At 40.8% G+C, this 13993-nt stretch overlaps 1 protein-coding gene across 1 annotated transcript in view; it reads left to right on the top strand.

Annotated features, from left to right (window-relative positions):
* EDIL3 (EGF like repeats and discoidin domains 3) overlaps positions 1–13993 on the top strand; it is a 421662-nt gene that overhangs the window by 188510 nt on the left and 219159 nt on the right. Inside the window, exon 3 of the mRNA XM_061622006.1 lies at positions 10270–10299. Coding sequence (XP_061477990.1) covers positions 10270–10299 — 30 coding nt within the window. The remainder of the gene's footprint in view (positions 1–10269; positions 10300–13993) is intronic.

The following is a 13993-nucleotide window of genomic DNA, read 5'->3' as shown; positions in this document are numbered from 1 at the left end:
AGTCCTTGGTAGTTCTGCTACCCTCAGAGGTTCAGGGAGGTGGTGGCCCAGGAGAGGGCATTCTCTGTGGCAGTCCCTAGCTTGTGGAATTCCCTCTCCACAGAGGTGCGTATGGCACCTTCATTATACAGCTTCCTTCATTATCATTATATATGGACTCTAGTTGTGAATATAATTTGATTTAATATTGTTGTGACCTGCCCTGAGACCTTGTGGTGAAGGGCAGGTAATTAATTTAATCCTCCTCCTCCTCCAAGTCAGACTACTTGTGCATCTAACTCAGTATTGTAGCCATTCTCCAGGATTTCAGACAGGACTCTTTCTCCTATCTGGAGATACCAATAACTGAACTGGGGACCTTCAACATGCAAAGCCCAGTGCCTGCAGGAGGAAGGGGACCACCACCACTACCCAGGGAAGAAGGAGAGCCGTTTGCTGCTGCTGCTGCCTGCCTGCCTGCCTGCCTGCTTGCTTGCTTGCTGCTGCTGCTACTTGGCTGCCACCACCGCCCTCTGCCTGTTGGACTTCTGCTCTGCAGGTTGTCACGCCTTGCAGGACCAGGCCCCCAGGTACTCAGCCAGCTGTTGCTGATTTCATCCACCTGTCCCTTTGGAGGGGATAGATAAGCTGGCTGGCTGAGGTGGCTTGGGAGACCCAGTGCCTGCAGGAGGAAGGGGAACACCACCACTGCCCAGGGAAGAAGGAGAGCTGCTCGCTTGCTCGCTTGCTCGCTTGCTCGCTTGCTCGCTTGCTCGCTTGCTCGCTTGCTCGCTTGCTCGCTTGCTCGCTTGCTCGCTTGCTCGCTTGCTCGCTTGCTCGGCTACCACCACCACTCTCTCTCTGTTGGACTTCTGCACTGCAGGTTGTCACACCTTGCAGGACCAGGCCCCCAGGTACTCAGTCAGCTGTTGCTGATTTTGTCCACCTGTCCCTTCCCTGGAGGGGATACATAAGCTGGCTGACTGAGGTGGCTCCTGCTTTGCAGATTGCCTGGCTTTTTGTGGGACTTCTGGGTCTTGAATCATGTGCCTGGGAGAGAGGACTCGGAGCCAAGTGGGGATATTTGAGGGGGCCCCAATTAGTGTAGTGACAGGTAGAGGAAGATATGGCATTGTGAGGAGAACTTGCCAGGTGAGGGGAATGTGGCCCAGGCAGTTAACGACTGTGCCTTGTTCTGGTCCTCCCCACACCTGCAGGTTTGTTGGTTGCCCTATCAGCCAGCTCTCAGACCTCTAGATGCTGCTCCTAAATGCCAGATTGGTGCATAATAAGATCTCCCTCATTCATGATTTAATTGTGGATGAGGCAGCCGATCTGGCATGTATAACCGAGAACTGGGTGGGTGAGCAGGGAGGAGTCAGTCGCTCCCAGCTATGCCCGCCAGGGTACCTGGTTCAGCATCAGGGTAGACCTGAGGGTTGGGGAAAGGGGGTTGCTATGGTCTGTAAGAGCTCCATCTCCCTCTGCAAGCACCCTGTCCATGTGACTACTGGTCTGGAGTGTTTGCACCTTATGTTGGGTCAGCGGGACAGACTGGGTATTCTGTTGGTGTACCACCCACCCTGCTGCCCAACAGACTCCCTAGCTGAGCTGACGGAGGTGGTCTTGGGTGTACTGTTGAGATCCCCCAAACTGTTGGTTCTGGGGGATGCCAACATCCATGCCGAGGCCACCTTATCCGGGGCGGCTCAGGATTTCATGGTCTCCATGACAACCATGGGACTGCCCCAATATGCCATTGGCCCAACACATGTAGCAGGGCATACGCTAGACTTGGTTTTTGCAACTGGACATGGAGATGGTGATCTGAATGTGAGGGGCCTTACATCAGTCCCTCTGTCATGGACAGATCACAGCTTGCTGAAGTTTAGACTTACAGTGGCTTTTCCCCTGCAAGGGTGGGGGACCTATTAAGTTGGTCTGCCCGCAGAGACTAACGGATCCGGATGGTTTCCAAAGGGCTCTGGGGAGTTTTCCGGCTGATAGGGCTGGTGCTACTGTTGAAACCCTGGTTGAACTGTGGAATACAGAAATGACCCGGGCGGTTGACATGATTGCTCCTGAGCGCCCTCTCCTGTGTAGAGCTCGTACGGCTCCATGGTATACCCACAACTGAGAGCGATGAAACAATATAGAAGACGGCTTGAGGGCAGATGGAGACGAACTCCTAGTGGATGCAATTATATACTAGTAAACGCCTATGGTAAGCTGTATTTAGGGGCAATGAGGGCAGCAAAAAAAAATATTTTGCTGCCACTATCAAATCATCAATCTGCCACCCAGCACAGCTCTTCAGAATTGTCCAGGGACTATTACACACTGGCCCCAAGGACACAGTAGAACCATCTGAGACCCACTGTGATAAATTTGCTAGGCACTTCCAGGATAAAATCTTTAGCATCCGCCAGGGCTTAGACTCCAGTGTTATAGCAGGTGAATCAAGCAAGGTATCCACAGCATAGCCTTGTCCTGATTTCTTGGATGAGTTTCAATTGGTACAGCTTGAGGATGTCGACTGGACAGGTTTGTGCAACCACTTCTGTGTTGGATCCTTGCCTTGTCAGTGGTGGCCCCCAAATTATGGAATGATCTCCTTTACGAGGTGTGCCTGGTGCCAACACAGTTATCTTTTCAGTGCCAGGTCAAGACTTTCCTCTTCTCCCAGGCATTTTAGCATGTGTTTTTAATTTTTTTAAAAAAAATGTGTTTTTAAATTTGTGTATTTGTTTTTAATGTTTTTAATTGCTGTAAACTGCCCAGAGAGCTTCAGCTATGGGGCGGTATATAAATGTAATAAATAAATAAATAATAAAGCTCAAACTCTGGTCTATGTAGCATGAGTGCTCTACAAGCTTTATTCAGGTGGTCCATAGAGTGCACGTAAAAATACAATTAAAAATCCTATAGCATCTAACACAGCACGTTATGGTTGCTACAATGGGCAGAAAAATCAATACGTTGCCCTCAGCAATTTTCAAGTGGTCTGTGGGACAACATGTTTGGGAGCCACTGCTCTATCACAAACCACAGGTCTTCTCCAACACATGACTCTTTCCCAGCATGGGTTCAAAGTGGCTTACCAGCAGCAAAGAACAATAAAACTATAGACATATAAAATCTGTAGAAATAAGACAAAAGCATAGCAAAACAACTTAAAAGGAGAGATTTTTTTTAAAAAAATCCCTGCAATAGGAAATCCTGAAAGGTCCTCAGCTTATGGAAACATGTCTGTGTGAATTCTCCATACTTGACTATCTATGAACAGATTCCAGAATGCGCAAAATTGTGTTTTGTTTGCTACAAGTTTAAGGTCGCCATCAGGTGTTTGTGAATCAGTTTTCAGTTATGATGTGACACAACTCAGCTTTTCCCTCTGTTCAACATAACACTTTCTACAGTTTTCAGAGATTTGGCAGAAGGCTTGCATATTCTGAACTACGTATTCTGAACTTGCTATTCCTAAGAAAATAAAGGCTTTCATTACCTCAAGCTGCAGCTATGGGTACAGAAAGCAGATGGATGACTATGTCAGGCATTAGGTTCTGTCATTAAGGCTTTGATCAGTTTCAGGGGGAAAGCTCCAAGCAACCACTCTGTCAAAATTATCAGTCAAAAGATTGGTATATAATCTTTTTTCAACTCAGACATGTTGTTGAACAAATAATAACTAAATATGGACCACTGTGCCAGTATACTACCTTTAAAAACTTAATGGTCAGCACTAATCCAAGGAAGCTAAATCAGCAGAATATATCTACCATCTGATATCATTGGACCAATTACACCCACATATAAAAGGAAGTGGGGAAAGACTTGAAAAATTACCAACTTACTATATCACAAACAGAATAGACATGGATTTCCAGGACAATCCCCCCAAATTAACAAGCACTAATCCAAAAGGGTACCTCACTCATATTTTAAGCAAGATATATGAACTGCTAGTTTTGCTGGAAAGGTAGGAGGTCAAGAGCAAATTGCCTTCATATTTTTTGGAGTTGTGTAAAAAGAAAGAAAGAAAGAAAGAAAGAAAGAAAGAAAGAAAGAAAGAAAGAAAGAAAGAAAGAAAGAAAGAAATGAAACCTGGTCTTCTATACAGTACAAGAAATTATGGGATATATCTTTTTTTAAAAAGGTCATCTTTCTATGCAAAAAAACCAACAACAGACATGGACAATACAGATTTATAAGTAGTTGCTAGTCTTGTAACAAGAGCAAGGTTATGTGTCGCTCAGCTTTGGAGAAAGAAAAAGACTTCCAACATTGAAGGAATGGCTGCAGATGATATGGGAAATTGCCCTAATGACTCAACTGACAAGAAAATGAAGTAATCAACAGCAAGGTGGATTCATAGAGAAATGGGCATTTTTAACATAAGAGGAGCCTGCTGGATCAGGCCAATGGCCAATCTAGTCCAGCATCCTGTTCTCACAGTGGCCAACCAGATGCCTGTGGGAAGCCTGCACCCGGGACCTGAGCCCAACAGCATTCCCTACACCTGTGATTTGCAGCCATTGGTATTCAAAGGCATACTGCCTCTGACCCTGGAGGAGAGCATAGCCGTCATGGCTATTGATAGTCTTATCCTCCATGAATTTGTCTAATCTTCTTTTAAAGCCATCCAAATTGGTGGCCATCATTGCCTCTTGTAGGTGTGAATTCCATAGTTTAATTATGTACAGCATAAAGAAGTACTTTCTTTTGCCGGTTTAAGTCTTGCAACATTCAGCTTCATTGGATGTCTAATAATATAGCCTCATATAACTCTTTTCCATTCATATGACTTTATGTTCTCCTCTCTTCCTTAATCCCTTAACTTTAGTATATCTGCTGCCCTAATTTCTTATTTTCCATCTGTCTAAATCAAAGCAAACAAAGGGGAGTGGAAAGCCGGTGAGAAAACGTTTATACTCTCTGAAACTGCTTAAGCAGAAAATTAGATGTGTTTTCTGAGCTTAAAAAAAGATTTATATATAAAGCATCAAAGATTTAACAGTCTATTATCATTATATGATCATCCATGCAAGTGCACAAGCATGCATCTAGTTTCTAAATCTGAGACCATCCGTATGTTGTTACAGTAAGTGGAAAAAACCAGAATGTCTAATCCACCCTGAATGTAATTAAGGAAAACAAAAACAAAGAGTTTCCCATAAACCAAACTACTAAGCTGTGCCTCAGTAAAATACTGTTCATATATACTTTATATGTAGGTCAACTCTTCCACCTTTTTTATACAATGTAATCTAGTAAATTATGGAAACTTCGGCCATGCACCGCATCAGTAAGGCAAAACAAGTAAGAAGTTACAAAAACACAGCAAGTTGGTGGTGAAATATATCACTGAATTATGTCTACTATCTTGGGTAACTCTGAAAACTTTGTGTAATTGGTCTAAAGACTTGATACATGCAATAGAAGTGACTGAACTTGCTTACTTTCCTTAAACCTCTGCAATGCAAAAAGTATCCTAGAAAGACAAGACTCAATTCCCCCCCCCCCGTGATAGAGGTTGTTCTCCTAGAAAAATTGCTTATTAAATCTTCGAACAGTTTTATACTCAAATCTTGTTGCATGGAAGGAAATTTCCCTGTCTGCCAACAGTGCATCAATGTGATGCCTCCTGACTATAATCTTTGCAGCTGCCACACATTATACTCTTCATATTGGGGTCAAAGCACAGGACCGCCCTACATGTGGCAGTGCTTTCCCCCTTCATGGCACATCATAGGAAAACTCTGTGATGAAATGCAAAACTGTCAGTTTTGCTTCTTAACAAATGAGTCAGATGACCCATTTCCCATCAAAAGGAATCTACTCGGATTGAGGTGAAAAAAGAAGCCATCTCAAGCATATGCGTTAGCTGTCATACCCTTATGTAAAAGTGGTCCCTGTCTTCCCAGTGTATTATAGAAGTGCTACTCTTCGTTATGACACATTTAACCCTGCTGCTAGCTTTACAGTAAAAGGAGGTGATCATTTTATATTCTTTTAGAGTTGGGAAAGATGGGCTTAGTGGTAGATGGCTTGGTGGGGAGGCGGCACTCACCTGACCTCTGGTCAGTTGCATTGCTGCTGCTTGCCAAGAGGCAGAGGGTGCGGTTGCTGTGGTGCAAATATTGCATGCAATGCCCTTCACACATGAGGGGTACATGCATGAATGTTATATTTGAACATACGAATGTGAGTTACACATTTGGGTATGAATCAGCCCCAAGTTTTATATAATTATGAAATATCCATTAAGTAAATAAAGATTGTTCAATTAAGCAAGAATTATACTCTTCCTCTGTTCTGGGTTGGTCAAGCATAGGATTTAGTGGAAATTGCACCAACTTTGTTGTTGTTATGTGCCTTCAAGTCGACTACGACTTATGGCAACCCTATGAATCTGTGACCTCCAAGAGCATCTGTCATGAACCACCCTGTTCAGATCTTGTAAGTTCAGATCTGTGGCTTCCTTTATGAAATCAATCCATCTCTTGTTTGGCCTTCCTCTTTTTCTACTCCTGTTTTTCCCAGCATTATTGTCTTTTCTAGTGAATCAGGTCTTCTCATGATGTTTCCAAAGTATGATAAGTAAGATTTTTCTCTTATCCACCTTTTTCACTGTCCAACTTTCACATCCATACATAGAGATCGGGAATACCATGGTCTGAATGATCCTGACTTTGGTGTTCAGTGATATATCTTTGCATTTGAGGACCTTTTCTAGTTCTCTCATAGCTGCCCTCCCAAGTCCTAGCCTTCTTCTGATTTCTTGACTATGGTCTCCATTTTGGTTAAGGACTGTGCTGAGGTATTGATAATCCTTAACAAATTCAATATCCCCATTGTCAACTTTAAAGTTACATAAATCTTCTGTTGTCATTATTGTAGTCTTTTTGAAGTTCAGATGTAGTCCTGCTTTTCTGCTTTCCTCTTTAACTTTCATCAGTATTCGTTTCAAATCATTACTGGTTTCTTCTAGTAGTATGGTATCGTCTGCATATCTTAAATTATAGATATTTCTCCCTCCAATTTTCACACCTTCATCTTGGTCCAATCCTGCTTTCCGTATGATATGTTCTGCAAACATATTATACAAATAGGGTGATAAAATACACCACTGCCCCATACCCTTTTCTATTGGGAACCAATCGGTTTCTCCATATTCTGTCCTTACAGTAGCCTCTTGTCCAGAGTATAGGTTGCGCATCAGGACAATCAGATGCTGCTGCACCCTCATTTCTTTTAAAGCATTCCATAGTTTTTCATGATCTACAGAGTCAAAGGCTTTGCTGTAATATATACAACACAAGGTGATTTTCTTCTGAAATTCCTTGGTCCGTTCCATTATCCAACGTATGTTTGCGATATGATCTCTGGTGCCTCTTCCCTTACTAAATCCAGCTTGAACGTCTGGCATTTTTCGCTCCATATATTGTAAGAGCCTTTGTTGTAGAATCTTGAGCATTACTTTACTTGCATGGGATATTAAGGCAATAGTTCGATAATTACTGCATTCCCTGGGATCCCCTCTCTTTGGAATTGGGATATATATTGAATGCTTCCAGTCTGTGGGCCATTGTTTAGTTTTCCATATTTGTTGACAATTTTTTGTCAAAATTTGGACAGATTCAGTCTCAGTAGCTTGTAGCAACTCTATTGGTATGCCATCTGTTCCTGGTGATTTGTTTCTTCCAAGTATTTTAAGAGCAGCTTTCACCTCACATTCTAAAATTTCTGGTTCTTCATCATACAGTTCCTCCATGAATGAATCTGTCATCCTGGCATCTCTTTTATAGAGTTCTTCAGTGTATTGCTTCCATCTTCCTTTTATTTCATCTCAGTCAGTCAGTGTGTTCCCCTGTTGATTATTCAACATCCCTAGTCAGGGTTTAAATTTCCCTTTCATTTCTCTAATCTTTTGGAATAGGGCTCTTGTTCTTCCCTTTTTGTTGTCCTCTTCTATTTCTATACAGTAACTATTGTATTAGTTCTCTTTGTCCCTACGTATTAGTCAGTGTATTGTTGCATTTAGAGTTCTGACTGTGTTTCTATCTCCTTTTGCTTTCCTTCTCTCTTTAACCATTTTAAGAGTTTCTTCAGTCATCCATTTTTAACTAGAGGTATTGCCTTTTTTCATTCTTCCCTGATAATGGCTCTGACTTCAATCCATAGTTCTTCTGGTTCTCTGTCAACTAATTTTAAAGTCTCAAATCTGTTCCTTATTTGATCTTTATATTTTTCTGGGATGTTATTTAAATTGTATTTTGGCATTACAATTGCTTTGTTCTTCTTCTTTAGCTTTACTTTGATTTTCGATACGACCAGTTCATGATGTGTACCGCAGTCTGCTCCTGGTCTTGTTTTTGCAGAAAGTATGGAATTGTTAATTTTCTGTTGCCAATTATATCAGTTGGATTCCTATATTGGCCATCTGGTGATGTCAACGCGTACAGTCGTCTTTTCGGTTGCTCAAAAAACAGAGGTGTATGTATCATCTTTGTTGTACAGCTTTCGCCACATGCTTAAGACAGACATGACTCTTTACTAGGGATGGGTGAGAAATGTGATTCAGTTCACATTTCAAGTTGAATCTATCAAATTCACACTTTCCAAAACAATATGAGAACCAAAACACAGCCATCCTTCAAATCTCACACTTATTTGAACTTTGCAATGCAGTTTGCCAACCAAGCAATGTTTACAAAAATGCATATATTAGGGGAAAGTGTGCATAAAAATGAATATATGAGCGAAAGTAGCATACAAAAATGCATGTGATGAGAAATTGCTTGCAAAAATGTGTACGTTTGTGACAACTGCCTACAAAAATGTGTTTATTAGGAGAAATTCACTCTAAAATGCTTGAGAATTTTCATGAGATTTTTTTTAAAAAAATGGCAAATTACTGCAGAAAAGTGGAGAACTGAATTTAAGACTGGAAAAATGGGAAACCAAGAGAATTGAAATGGACAGATCTTTCAATCCCTGCTCTTTATCCTGACTTTTAAAGTTGAGATATTTTATTTTGTGGAACCCACCACTTTTGCTGAATCTGCTCTTCTGTTCTGGTTGGAATGACTTTACTTGTACTCTTTTGTTCATAATTACAAGTGTTTGATGTGTTTTTATAACTTTATATTATATTGTTGTAACCTGCCATGGGGCATTTTAGGTAAGGCATCTTATAAATGAATAAAATACAATAAATAATAAATTAGTGGAAGGGTCAGACCAAAAATAAAACTGAGTGGTTAAACTCGCAGAAGAATTTGGTCAGCACCGAACTGTTGTAATATTCATATGCCTTAGGCACATAAAAAAGTGAATAAAACAACTTAAAATCCAAATTAGAGAACAGTAGAGTTGAATTTCAAGGAGTCTTATTTTTAAAAGCAACTCTAATAAAACACCTTATAAAATCAATAGGTCTGACTCCTTTACTAATGAAAATTGAAAGTTGGAGAGAAGTACTGGAATGCTGACTGACAGTTTTGTTCAAAGTGTTTTTGTACAAAGGTTAAGTCACAGGGGGCTGATTAACTTTTTATTTCTAGCAATTTATTTCATTAAGATAAAGAAAGATCAATGAAAATTGTCTTCACTCAACCTACTCATGAGTAATTTGCCAAGTAATTTATGAACCTCCTTTTAAGAGCCATACATATATTAATGGTTTCTTTCTAATTCCTAAAGCATATTTTAGAAGCCAAATCTTTTTTAGTAGCTTTGCTAACTGCATATTAGTCACTGCTTAGAAGGTACTCATCACCTTTCAGGGTCAGCCTCTTAATTACTCATCATTTTCCTTTGTGCTTTTAGAATATTTTATGCAGTCAATTAATGAGGAAAGCATTTTTCTTACTTAAGATTTCTACATTTGTATTTTTCATTGGGTAATTTAATAGTACCATGATAAATTAGACATGAAGGAGCTTAATCTAACTTCCTTTCTAAAATACAGTTGTTCATGAAACATCTCATTATAACCTTCCACTTTTAGACTCTCTTTAAATGTTCTTTACTCCAGCGTGATTGCTACTGGTGGGGCCCACACTGGTCCCAGTACATGAGAACACTTCCATCCACATGATTAAGCTTCTGGGTATGTTTGCCTAGCTCCTTTCAAGATTATCTTCTGAGTATATTCTCCATCATACTGACTGTCCATTTAGCCCAGTATTGCATACTACAATATTTCTAAATAAGGTCGTATTCATTCAGATATTTTGAGTTTCTTCAGTGCATTTATAACTTTCCTTTCCTTTTTTCTGTTCACAGTACTAGAGGAAGAAGAGCCAACATCAGCAGGTGAGAATCTTACATTTTAATCATTGTTGCCTATTCTGGAAGAAGTTCTTCACTTTAATCTTAAACCCACTTTCTTCATAAGGAAATTCAGGCTGTAGTCCTATAATCCTTGCGTGGGAGTAAATCCCATTAAGCTCAGTTTTGAGTAAGCATGCATAGGATTGGGCTGAAAGTGGATCTGTCCTAATGCATACTTAGACCCTAACTTCCACACCTCTATGGCCAGGAAGGAATTTTTTCCAACCTCAGATTGGTTGGGGATTTTGCATTTTGGTATGTGTGAGGGATTGCCTTGCCTTGCAGCAATCACATGTCATTATGTGTAGGGTGTTGACTTATTGTGTTATTTGTATATATGGAGGAGTAACCTTGGTGATTGCTTGCCATTATAGAAGGTGCTGAGAACTGGGTTAGTTATGCATCCAGCAAAATCAAGGGACAAATATTTTTGCTGAATTTAGGATCCGTCAGGCTTTATTTCTGACACTGATATTGTTTTCCATGGGTGAGGACAAAGCTGAATTCACAAATTCTTTGCAAGTTGGTTGGGTTGAGGGTGGTGGTGGGGAATGGCAGCAGGATGCAAACTCTTGCATGTGCTGTCCAGAGGGGGGGGAACTACTGGATGTGAATCACATTGAACAAGCCCATATAACTTCATCCAAGGCTACAAAGAGCAGCAGTCCAGAGGAGCCCCTTCACTTTAAAAGTGAAATTGACAATAGCTTCAGAAGTTCAGGCTGAAAATTGGGGTGTGAGAAACCAGAGATATTATGCATGTATTTGAGCACGTAAAATGCTGTAACCTACGTGCCACGCTCTGCTATAATGAACACTGATTGATACAGCTGTTCTTATAGAACAGACAGACGGATAGACAGACAGACAGATAGACAGATAGACAGACAGACGGACAGATGGACAGATGGATAGATAGATAGACAGATAGATGGATAGACAGATAGATGGATGACAGGTAAGGAAACACTGTTCAAAATAGCAAGCATATGGATGCCTGGTGTTGCCTTATTGACCAGTGGTCCATCTTGCCTAGTACTGTCCATCAGGCAGCAACTCAATAGCAATGGTATTTGTTACCCAAGACCCTTGTAGCTAGAGGTGCTGGGGTCTGAATCCTGGGCCTTCTTTATTCAAAGCATATGCTCTAGAACTGAGCTCTGACCCTTCCCCTAAATTCTGATGTATGTGAGCTGAGATTTTGGTTATAGGGATTCTTAATTGCTTTTGTCATTTGTATTGCATCATAGTTATTGCTTTTATTTTTGTTGTTTGTGCCACATCTTTCTTCCATGGTGGTGTACATATTGTTCCCAGGTGATCAAACTCAGACCTGCTTAGCTTCAGCAGATTGTGGCCTCCTGTGCCTTCAGACCAACCCTTTAAAGTAAGTTAGGCTGAAAGCTTGAGATTGTACATGGTCACTCAGTGAGCGCTGTGACCTATTAGGAATTTTAACCCAATCTCTCCATTCTAAGTCCAGTCTACAAACCACTTGAGCACATTGGTCTAATATTGGTGGGCTGCCCCTGGAAGTTTCTCTCAGATGTTGCCTCCACCTAATTTTCAGGGATACTCCCTTCTCTCTCAGCCCCCTGTGTCACAACCCATCCCATTCAGCAGGGTTCCTTGAACCCCCAGGATAGACTTTTTTGAGGACTGGGAAACCACCAGGGAGGGGAAGGCAACTTCTGCCAGACCCCTTCCAGAAGCTTTTCGCTGAATCCAATCCAATGGGCATAATCTGAAAGCCCATGATACATCTAGGACTGGGAAGTGGCTGGCTGGGTGGGAAACCACCAGTTAATCCTATATACACTGCCTTCCATGGTAGAAGTTCTATGATAGAAGAAAGATGGCATATAAATAGAATATATAAAATAAAAAAGAAATAAACACAAGATGTTTTCATGGTGGATGCTTATGCTATGTACTCTTTCCATCATCTTACCCTGCCCCCCTCCAATTAAATCCAATTACGCCAGGAGAAGAAGATTCTTTCAGTAATTAATTTTCAGAATGCGGATTCAGCATGTGAATATTGATCACCAGTTTCTTAATTGACTAAATAAAGAAAAACGTAAACATGAAAGGCATCAGCCAATAAACAAACACAGGTGCTCTTTCCTTCATATTAAAAAGAAATGAAGACAAATGATCAGATCATGAATTGTAATGCAACACTGAAATATTCTTCCTTCATCTATGCTCTTATATTGGAAGTTAGAAACACATTCATAAGTATAAGGCTACATAAGCAATTTCTCACATAAGTAATCTTATTATATACAATGGGATTGTTCCCATGAACTGCTGCTCTCCCAATGAGAGCCTCTGGCATCAAAAGTATAAGGACATTTCTTACTGTTGCAGAAGTGATATAGCAGGATGACAAATCTGCTAGAAGCTTCATCTTTGCTACCAATTTGATTATTAAGTGCTAACATGTGTTTTCTTTAAGAGGTGTATGCGAAGTCCACTTGGTACAGCTCTTGTGTTAGTAGATTTATTTTTAGCTGGAAAAAAAACACTAACATGCTTATGAATTGAAGGGGAACTCTTTTAATATGGTATTTTGTTGGTTTGTGAGGAAGGCCAGGCAGATACCATTCGCAGTGCAGTTAGACGAAACTTCATGAAATTGTTATATGCCACCCTAGGATGTACTGAAATTCAGAACTCTGGTCTATGCAATAATTTAATGTAGCTATTTGCAATTTAAAACCTCAGGAAATGGAATGTGTCTATCTGAATAGTGCCTATTGAATATTTCTCTTAACCTACCTGAAACACTATCTGTGGAATTAGTTTTTGGTGATACAAGGGTAACTGTAATCCCATGAAACATTACACATAGAAATTATCAGATCCCATTATCAGAGAAGCCCATCCTTTCTCCATCTAACCATCATCTAACAATGAAATAAATGAAATGCTACTCTAATATGCTGTTCCTAATCTTCAGAGTTCAACCCTGGGATGCTCACCTAGCACCAACATTGTCATATTTTCAATGCCAGACAAAGTCAAAGACAGCACTGATGATTCACTTGGTCCAGCACTAGTAATGGGGGAAAGTATCCACTACTTCTTTTAGACTTAATCGTCTTCCATGCCTCCCACTAATCTGTAAGGTCTCTGATACAAACAGAGATTTAGCTTCAATAATGATAATGACCACCTCAGTAATATCCCTATCATTGCACATGCCTAGTGTGTACAAGTGTTTGTGAAAGGCAGGCTCAGCACCAGCATCCATCCCCTTGGGGGCCCACTAGCACTGATGCCTGCCCTGATCCTCTTAGATAGTGACAGGCTACATGTCTCTATTTTAAATATCTCGCAGTACTCCAGAGCACCTGATATAGCATCACTCTGGGGCATTTATGAGGGATTAAAAGGCCACCTTAAATGACCACCATTTAAATTTCCCACAATGACCAAGAGTGATGCTATGATGAGTGCTCTGGGAACCATGGTAGATTTTAAGTGGGAGTTTGTAGCTGCCCACTGCTGCAAAGTTATACCCTGTCAGGAGTCAGGGGGAGGGGAAGTCAGCCAAGACTGGAGGCTCACAAAGAATGTTTTGCTGATGGCTTCCTAAAGCTGGAGCTAGTCCTGGTAAGAAGATAAGAAATACTTTGTGGCAGACTAGCAACCACCTCACATGTGTTCC

This window comes from Rhineura floridana, chromosome 1, assembly GCF_030035675.1.
Source record: "Rhineura floridana isolate rRhiFlo1 chromosome 1, rRhiFlo1.hap2, whole genome shotgun sequence".
NCBI classification, from domain to species: Eukaryota; Metazoa; Chordata; class Lepidosauria; order Squamata; family Rhineuridae; genus Rhineura; species Rhineura floridana.
Note: the sequence above shows the minus strand (reverse complement) of the source record. Positions and strands in the feature narration are given on the sequence as shown.